Here is a 10192-nt window from a genome sequence, read left to right as displayed (position 1 = left end):
TGTCCATAAGCAGCAAGCTTCCTCTTAGTCTTTTTGATTTTGAGAGTCTTGTAATAAATTTTATCTCCACTTATGTTTTAAGACCACTCAGAATGGCACATACTCTATGAAAATAATGGTCTGCTACTGAAGATGTATATTACTATAGATATGTATCATTGGGCAGAGTGAGACAGCTGCCCGGGCAGCTGATTTTGATTGCTATAAAAGGCAGCAAATTGTTGGTTCTTAATTTATTATTAATGTATTTTATTTTTATTTTATTTTCTGCTGTCGGGTGGGGGGAAAAACATTTGTGGGATTTTCTACCTCAGATGCCAAAATAACTTCTCCAGGCTTGGGTACCTTGACATAGGGAATGGTTCCATTTTCTGCTTTGCCTCAGGCAGCAAAATGTCTTGTAGCCCAGTACATGATAAAAATGATTGTACATCTGTCGCTTTTATGAATGGACATTATTTAAGCACTAAAGGACTAGCCACATGTTATACACAAATATATGTAACTGAGTCCTGATATTTTTTAAAAAGTGAAAAGCCACTTCATGAAGGAAATTCACAGGAAGGCAAAGAGGGAGGGAGCACTTAATTTTTTTACTGCCCACTGTTTCTCTCCTCCAAATTTCCTTCATGGCTTTCTCCCCACCCACGCAACCCTAGATCCAAAACTAAGTTTGACAGAAAATAAGGAATATTCTTCCCAAATGTTTGAAATGTCAATAAAATACAGCATTTATTAGTGTAATAGGAAAATATGATGTGGGAAGCATATTTTGGAAGGAAAATACAGGCATTCTTGAAACAAGAGCCCATGCAACCAACAAATGTGACATAGATCTAAAGCTAATTGCTCACATTACAACATTTCTCTCACACATCTTTGCATTCCCTTTACAAATTATTCCCAGACAGCACGCTTCATGCTTATCTTTTCATTAAAAAAAAGGGTTATCTATTATACTTTTTTTCCTGCTAGGATTATTTTTTTTATGGATATTGACTACAGACTTCTGTTCTTTCAGAAAAATGTTGGAATGCAAAAAGTCAAAGCTTCTCCTACATAGAATTGATTTTCTGATAGTTTTATCAGCTCATCAAACCTAAGTAGAATCCAGTGGATTTTGTAGGAGAATTCTAATCATTATACCAGGGTCTGCCTTTGTCTTACTCTTGGTTATTCTTTACCATTGCACATTTATGGATGTCTGATGCTTTAATTTATTTGATGATGGTGTTGTTGTTTTTTAACTTAGGCCTCTGTTTTGCTTCTTTCTCCTACTTTTCAAGTTTATTCTATTTTCAGTTCTTCCACTGCAGCACACCGCAGGCTTTCTGATTGTTGAGCGTCAAGGGGAAAATAGCAAAAATATTTGTGTTGACTTCAGAATGCTGCAGATTAAGAGCAGATGTATTCCCAGAGCATGTGTTTTAACTTTCATTGATGTGCTCTGAAGAACAGTCTCTAAGCCAGGAAGCGTATTGCATTTACTAATTGTGGGCAGTTTGGCAGATGGAGAGCTAAAAATAATGTTTTTATGTTTTATTACTGTAAATTATTCTGTTCCTCCTCTCAGACCGAATATATCTGGTGCATTTAATGTATAGATCAGTTTTATGTACACTGTTGCAATACTTTCCAACAGAGTCATCATCATGGTTCCAGTCTGTTCTCTGGGTTAAACCAATGGACAGCATATATTTGCACTTTCTTTTTACATTGATGACAGCTAAAAGAGACCAGGATGATAAAAGTAGTACTACACTGCCTATTTCATACTTCTACTTCTTAGATTAAGGAGCGTGTGGGTTAGCGTGTGGGTTAATGGACTGAGCTTCTCACCTAATACATTATTTATTTATATCCTCCATTAATGCAGTCCTTTCCCTTCCTGTTATGCAGCTGTGAAAAGTTGTCTCTAAAGGAGACAGACTTAGCTCACTGATTCAATCTCCTTCCTCTTTCCTTAAATTTTAGGTAAGTGACTCATCCAGTATTGGTAATGTCTTTGGTCAGTAACTTTAAACATGTATTTCTGTATTAAGAGTAACTTCAACCTGATACATATGAGTAAACCTGATTACATCTGTTTAAATCAGAGGGGAGGAGCCATTTTCCTATCAAGGTCTGCATTACCTCATTTGAAACCTGTTGGGATCCAAGAGCGAGATTGGACAGAGCCCAAAGTGGGCAGGATTTGAAACTAGGACGAAGACCACATTAAATGCTGAAGTCTGCATGGAGTTAGGCTAATAGCCTCAGGCTGCAACTTCTCCATCCTTGATTTAAATAGTATTCTAGCTAAAGTTCAGCTATAGTATTTTGAGAACATGGGATCTATTCAATATGAAGCCGTAACTAAGGCAAAACATTTCTTTCTCCAAGAAATCCTGATTGTGTACCAGAGCAAAACTCTTTCATATATTTAAGCTGTAGCAGTACTAACACACTTGATTGATTCCAAATAGACAACCCATGCTCCACAGGAGTGGGGGTAACTGTGGACCTAGTGGGTGTCAAAAGAGGGAACCACAGGAGAAAACTCAGCCATGCTGTTATAGCTAGAGTGAACAGATACAAAAGAGGGCAGGGCTCCTGCAGCTTTAACTGGTGTGATGAAGAGGGAATTTTACCTCTTCATCACAAGGTGCTGCATGCATACCAAAAACACCTGCTGAAATTCCCTTTTCTATACAACTGTTAAAGATACAGGAGCCTTGTCCTCCATTTCATATGGTCCCCTAGCCATAACAGAATGTGAATGAATCTGAAACTGGTGGGATCTCCAGTGGAGCAGTTATAATTTAAGAAGGCCCCAGGATATGCCATCTCTTGTTAAAAGAAAAGAAGCGAAATTCATATTTGAACATACATGATACTTTGAAAAGTAGCAACATCTATTACCCAACAGCAGGGTGACCATACGAAAAGGAGGACAGGGCTCCTGTATCTTTAACAGTTGCATAGAAAAGGGAATTTCAGCAGGTGTCATTTGTATATTTGGGGATCCTGGTGAAATTTCCTCTTCATCACAATAGTTAAAGCTGCAGGTGCCCTGCCCTCTATTAAATCTGGTCACTCTAGTATAGGTCCTGCAGCTTTAACTATTGTGATGAAGAGGGAATTTCACCAGGTTCTCATATATACAAATGACACCTGCTGAAATTCCCTTTTCTACGCAACTGTTAAAGATACAGGAGCCCTGTTCTCCTTTTCATATGGTCACCCTACCCAACAGTATATTTTGCAGAGGTAAGTCATAAAGGACATAGAACCAGAGATCCTAAACCTGTTTACTTGGACATGTCACATTAATTCAGTGGGATTTGACTCCAAGTTGGTATACTTAGAATTGCAGGCATACTGTTATACAGCTGTAAAACTGACAAGAGTTTTCCTTCTATCCAGGTGTACCTCTGCTGAGCAATTATATACTGTTAGCATTTTCTCTTTCCAAGTTGGAAGAATTAACAGCACACTAGCATGGAAAGCTTTTATTTCTAAATGAGAGAAACAGGGTCACAAGCTTTCCTGAAAGTCATGCCCTTTAACCTGGAAGTTCTTTGCCCAGATTCCAGATGTGTAGAGACCAGATGTGGTTATTCAGGAGGGGGGGGGAGAGTAGAAAATAGTGTCAAAGATACTTCTATATTAAATTTTCAAGTGGCCAATAGCTTTTAAAAAGTTAGCTGCATTTAAACTAATAGTTAATTTGTATAAAGAAAATGTATGTAAACCAGCCTGCTTTAGAGGCCAGAAGGAGCTCTAGTTCATGAAAGGTCATACATAATAAATACGCTAGTTTCTAAGAGGGCCTATCTGTCCCATTCAGCCATCCTTTGGCAGGGGTTGGGATTGCCCAATAAAATGTCAGGTAGGTATATATCATTTGGTATACACTCTGAGCGTCTCTACACCAGTGATATATAGCACGCTTGTGACTGGCCACTCATGAAAACTTGTGGGTTCTTTAGATGATGTTGTCAACCTCCTGCATGTCTACCACACATTCCCCCAGTTATCTCATTCTAAAAAAATAAAATGTCTGGATATCCTGATTCTTCTGAAATATTGTGGGATTTCCTAACATGTGCAGCCAAGGTTGTGCTACAAAGCAAACACTAGAGGAAGCTGTCCCATTCAAATATATGAGCACTGAGAGGAGGGGAAGTTTTCAATTACAGATCATGAGGTCAGCAATTCAAACAACACAGTCGCTGCTCTCCATCTGTGTAATTCATCCCATTACAATCACACAAAAGATGAAGGAAGTACAACACCCAGGTAAGGCAACACAATTTCCCCTTAATGTAGAGATGTCCTCTGAGTAACTTCATAGACCTCAATTACATGCCTTCCCAATAAAACATAACACATACCCAAACTTTTCAACAAGCACGGACTCCCTTTCTTTCCCTCACTTTGCTTCAGAAATCTATTTTTGATGTGACTAAACAAACACACAAACAAAACTTCTTTTAGGTCAATGCAATGTCCTTTATTTCCCTCATAACCACCTCTTTGTAGTTGACCTTAAAAAAATAACGATAAATAAAAACCCCCGACAAAGCAGGCAATAAGCACAGTTGTTTCTCTATATCAAATGATAAAACAGTGTCAGAAAATCCCAGCTCAAGAATGATAATCTACAATTCCAGAGTGGTTTCTTTGTTTTTGTTTTCCATGTTTCTCCTCCCTCCCCATTTCTTCCTTTAACTTTTCAGTCTGTAGCTGACCTTTTTTAATTGTCTTTGTATTTCCTAAAACAAATTTTAACATGTTGTGCGTGCGCGCGTGCACGTTTTAAACAAACAAGCAAGCAAACAAGTCTTAAAGCGTTACTTAGGTGGAGAACCAGGCGCCGGCTGCTAGATCCTGTCTCCCCGGCTCAAAAGGAAGAAGAACGCGGCGCTTCCCCCGCTGGCCCAGCAAGGGGCGCTGGCGAGCCGAGCAAGGCCGGCTGTGGCCTGGCGCAGCCAGCGGGGCTGCCTTGGCCTGGGATGGGTCGGTCTGGAGCGGAGCTCCGGGAAAGTGACAAGCAGCCAGGCGGCTGAGAGCAGCGAGAGCGCGCGCTCGGAAGCGGCGGCGGGAGGGGAGCAGCAGTCGCGGCAGCCACCTGGAGGCCAGCTCCACAGCGCAGCCTGCCTGGGACGGGACGGGACGGGACGGGACGCGAGCGGACCGGGAGCCAGACGCGGGCAGCGGCAGCCCAAGCCCCGCTCCAGCGCTCGTGGATTCCTGGATGTTGGAGTAGCGAGGGCGGACGAGGAGCCGGCTCAGGAATGCAGCGGCAGCTCCGGCCGGGCGGCTGGGAGAGCAAGAGCAGCCCTCTCCTGCTCCAGCTGCTCTTGTGGCTGCACACGCGGAGCCTGGCGGAACCCGCAGCCCAAGGTAAGCGAGGCCCCGCGTCCGTCTGCGGCGGAGGATGCGCCGGCGGAGCAAACCGCTCTCGCTCGCTCTCTAGTTCCCCCCCCCCCCATCGCCTTTTCCTCCCAGTCTTTTGCCTTGGTGGAGTTAGCGGCGCTGCAAAAGTCGGTTGGGGCTGCTGCTGCTCTCTCTCTCTTTCTCTCTCTCTGGCGGTTTGTTGTCAGAGCTGCGCTTGCAAGAGAAACTTCCGAGCCGAAGCTAGTCTGACTGGAATCGAACTTGCAGCGCCATCCAGACCCTTTGCCCGTTTCTTTGCCACGTCAGGTCCCACACGGACTTATTCTTTTAGGCGGCAATCCTATATACATGGAAAGAAGCCCGGTTGGGCTTCGTGGAATGGACTTCCAAATAAACGTGTTGCGGGCAGGGTTTGAATGATGGATCCGACGGGTTCAGAGACCAGCGGCTTGATTTGAGCCAGGATGTAGCCTCGCCTGACATGTTAGCTAGGAACTTGTGAAGACAGTGCCTCTGACCATGTGCGGAAAGCATTTCCTTTCGCAATGACGGCTCATGTCGTCCTCTTGTAGCCCACCCAATCTAAGATTTTAGGAATTTAGGGCATTGCTGCTAATCCACTTTGAGGCCAAGTAAATGAAGCAGGGCGTCCAAGCTCCTTTTGTCAGAGAAGCATCCATCCACCCTTGTGGCCTGACAACTCCAAATGGCTCCAGTATTGGGCCTCCTCTTTCTTTCTTTCTTTCTTTCTTTCTTTCTTTCTTTCTTTCTTTCTTTCTTTCTTTCTTTCTTTCTTTCTTTCTTTCTTTCTTTCTTTCTTTCTTTCCCTGTGGAGCGTCCTTTCCGAATAGGTTGGGCGTTGTCCGATCCTTAACTTGCAACAAGAGAGATTCCGGGCCCCAGCTGGTCTGTAAAGTGTGTCTGACTTCTAAGCCTTTCTCCCAGTTCCAAATCTGTGGGTGATGATTGTGCTTATTTAGTTATTTTGGGGTGGGGGGAGAAATACTCTGCACATGCTCAGAGCAAACCTTGTGTTACTTCCCATGTTCTAGCGATGAAAGCAGAATTCGAGGCTAAGCTGTTCTGGTTCAAGCGAAAACTTTTCCAAAGGGCCTTTTGGGCTCTGCAATTGGGTGTGTGTGTGTTTATTTGAGGAGAGCTCTCGTTGTTGCTGTTCAGAACTCCACCGGCTTTTCCCGCCTCGTCCTGTTTCGTTTGCTTGGCTCTCTTCCTCGCAAGAGCTGCTGCAGGAACCGTCCGTGTGTCCCCTCCCCTCTTTCTTTGCAAGAGTTTGCATTTTGTGTTGAACGAAATTGGACGGCGTTGCGTGAATCCGAATAAACAAAAAGCCTCGAGGTCGCGAGTTGTTTACTTTATCGCGTCCACGTTTTCACAGTTTGCAGCAGGCCAGCCAGATCTGTGTGCATACTTTTGCGTCTACAGCATCTGCTGAACCGAATGGTAACACTTCGGTTAGTCAGGCTGACTTGTGGATTCCTAAGCGTTACCTGAACTGGCGTGTTTAAAAACCAAAAGAACACAATAGCAACATTTGAAACCAGGCTAATAAGGCAAGCCCAGGCCTTGCTGATTTCCCTGCGGGAAGCCCTCAGAGCCCCCTCCCTTTTTCTTTTCTCTTCTTTTTTTGGGCTTGGACACAATGAAAGGGATGACGGGCTGCTCCTGGGGATTCAGTTCAATTGTTCTTCAAGAAAGGGTGGGTGAAAAGTTAATTGAGATGACTGGGTTTGGGAATGGCAACAGCTCTGAAGATGGCATTCGAAGCAAGCGGGGGACATATCATTAGGTCTCCTGGCAAGGCGTGTGGCTGTTTACATTGAATTTGTGTTCTGTAATTCTTTAAAGCTGATGCGAAATTGCCTGGAAGTTTTAAAATTAAATCACGGTTGGAGGCTTTGTGGAAAAATGTGTACTTGAGATTGCTTACAGTGCAACCCTGTGCATGTCTACTCAGAAGTAAATCCCATTGAATTCAGGGGGGGTGTCTTACTCTCAGGTAAGCAGGCATAGAATTGCAGCTTCCTCACAGGCTTCATCCAAACTGTTCAGGAGAGCATGATGCTGTAGCATTGTTGAGACTAAATTGTTGTTGACCTGAGCAATAATCTATTGGGAGCCATATATAAACTATTCTGAGCATACATCCTGCACCTAAATATGAAAAACTAAGTAACCCAGAAGCCTAAATATTTTTATTTATATTTAAAATATTCATATGCTGCCCTTTATCCAATAGATTCTAGGGCAGCGAACAGCAAATATATTGTAAAACATTAAGAGCACAATCCTATCAAGATGCCTGTCCGCCTTCAAACTCAGAGGCTTCCGCAGTCTTCCCACTCTGTATTTTTGCTAGATGGGCTTTTTTGCCCATCTAGCTTGGGCTCTGCAGAGCAGGAGAAACGGAAGCTGGAGGATTTTTATATAAGCCAATCTGCCCAACCCCTCCCCACCCCACTCCACCCACAGAACTGCCCGCTTTCTCTCTTTTCTGAGCTAGCTGGCACAATTTTCTCTGTGACAGTTGCAAGTGGGAGGAAACAGGGAGGGGGAAGGGATGCTATCTAGGGGATCATAAGATTGCTCTCCCTAATATTTAATAAAAACACAACATTAACAGTGAAATGTGGCAAACAACCGGTGGGCTGTCATTTCTTAAATTTAAAATGCCTGGGAATTTATTTGCTTATGCTGTAGAAAATCATGCACTTGATGGCACTGCATAAATAATATTAATACTATTACCAATTAACACTCTTTATCTACCCTGCAATATCCATAATCACAATCTACCCTTTCAATCAGTGAAGCTTTCGTATTAGTGATTGTGAGTGAAAAGCTGATGATTGTTAGCTTTCCGGAATAATGTGGGACTCAAGAGAGTGATTGTGTGTGTGCATGTTTGTGTGTGAGAATTTGTTGGAAGGTAATATCCGGTTGCAATATCTGGTTCACATGTGCATCTACATTTCTTGCTTACCATATTCTTGAAGGCTGGCAGCTCAATGTGTGAACATTATGAGGCTGTCTGAGCTAATATGAAAAGTTTATCTGTAAATCTGTATCAGTCACACAAAAATGTGATCGCTATATGCAATAGTCATCAGGTAATGAACATACCTGTGTAAAGTAGTTCAATAGTAGTGTAATCATGGTACCCTTAATGCAGGATTAGACCTATCAGAATTTATCTCTTGATAACAAGCTACATCTATCAGTTGTATTACCAACTCCAAATGTTTAAATATGCCCTTTCAACTTTGGGCATTGTTTTCAAATTCTTATAATAAAAGACAAACAAAAAATGAATCCCAAATGTATGCTTTCAAATGATTGTAGTAAAATATTTCAGTTCAGATAAGCAATTTTGTGATTTTTTGCAGGAAAAACGCATTTTTTGCAACTACATAAGTTAAAAAGGCTGGTTTGTTTTGATTCCCCCCCCCCCCCCGCCTGTAATTGTGACTATAACCATAAGGGTTAAGGAAGCAATCCTATGTCCCCTAGACAGCCTTTGGGAGACATAGGATTTTTTGGTTTTCTGGGTCCACGCGCTCCGAGCCAGGAAACAGCGGTCCCTTCCTCCTTGCAGCCAGTCTGCCTACCCCCATAACTTTCTGTACAAATCTATACACTTGACAGGAAGCTAAAGCCAATTCTGATTCTCTAACAAGTGTATGGCCACAATGTATGCGTTTGCCAACAGTATCTGTTGCATTAACACTTTGCATTTTTGTTAGGTCTGCAACTGCCCTCAAATATCCTGGTTGAACAGAAATTTAAACCTGGCTTTCCCAAACATTATACTTTTAGTTCAGCTTTACCTAATTTGGTGTCCTCCAGATGTGCTGGGACTGCAACTCCCAATGGCTATGCTGGCTGGGAATGGTGGGAATTGTAGTCCAACACATCTAGAAGGCATCATGTTGGGGAAAGTTGCTTTAATTGCTACAGCATGCTGGCTCTTATTTTTTTGCTTTCATGTAATATGTTTAAGATCAGGATGCAAGTCACAATAGTTGGAGTCTCAGTGAAAACGGGAAAACTCACCTATTCTTGGGAGTTACCATAGGGGAGGCCTCCACTATGCTGATCTAATATAATTATTCTGTTATATTCTTTTGATGTTGAAGGATGAGTAAAAAAATTACTTTATTGGTGTGGGGGTGGAGAGTCCTTGAAGCTAAAGCATGTAAAAGCTAATAAATGGGTTTTATCTTTTTCTTAGGAATATCTTCTGTGGAATTTTAAGTCTATAATTTATCATTCTAAAGGCTTAAACATTTAATCCAATATCTAGATAATGTTCTGTTGGGTTTTTACGTTTCACATCACTATCACTTTTCTTGCAAAATGCTACTACCAGGCGGTCTCCTAAGAGACAAACTTGGACCGTTTCTCCTTAATTCCAAGCATTCCTACATTTTTTTTTGTAATTGCTTTGTAAAATATATTTCCACATTTGACTCTGCATAGTTTTTCCTTTGCCAAAGCAGTACCCAGAGGTAGTATTGTCAATAAATATTTGTTAATGATCCAGCTAATGCCCTTATATTTTGTGTGTGATACTACAGGCCATGAAGAAATTGCAACAGGTATCATGAAGTTAATTTACCTGCTTTTAATAAGCTATTTATTTCATGAATTTTAACTATTTTACTATACATTCTAAAATCCAACTTTGTTAATAATTCTAGATGCATAATATTGAAAATATAACATAATTTCCAATATTCCAAGATTACTTCTCAATTAGTAGCTATGGTGAGTTCTTTAGCACCTGGAGTGA

General features: G+C 41.9%; 1 protein-coding gene across 1 annotated transcript in view; it reads left to right on the top strand.

The window, feature by feature from the left end:
• The first annotated feature begins 5197 nt into the window (after positions 1–5197).
• ROR1 (receptor tyrosine kinase like orphan receptor 1) overlaps positions 5198–10192 on the top strand; it is a 211648-nt gene continuing 206653 nt past the window's right edge. Inside the window, exon 1 of the mRNA XM_063137992.1 lies at positions 5198–5388. Coding sequence (XP_062994062.1) covers positions 5280–5388 — 109 coding nt within the window. The 5' untranslated portion in view covers positions 5198–5279. The remainder of the gene's footprint in view (positions 5389–10192) is intronic.

This window comes from Elgaria multicarinata, chromosome 1 (genome assembly GCF_023053635.1).
Source record: "Elgaria multicarinata webbii isolate HBS135686 ecotype San Diego chromosome 1, rElgMul1.1.pri, whole genome shotgun sequence".
NCBI lineage: Eukaryota > Metazoa > Chordata > Lepidosauria > Squamata > Anguidae > Elgaria > Elgaria multicarinata.
The sequence above is the reverse complement of the archived record's forward strand: the minus strand, read 5'-3'. Positions and strand labels throughout refer to the sequence as shown.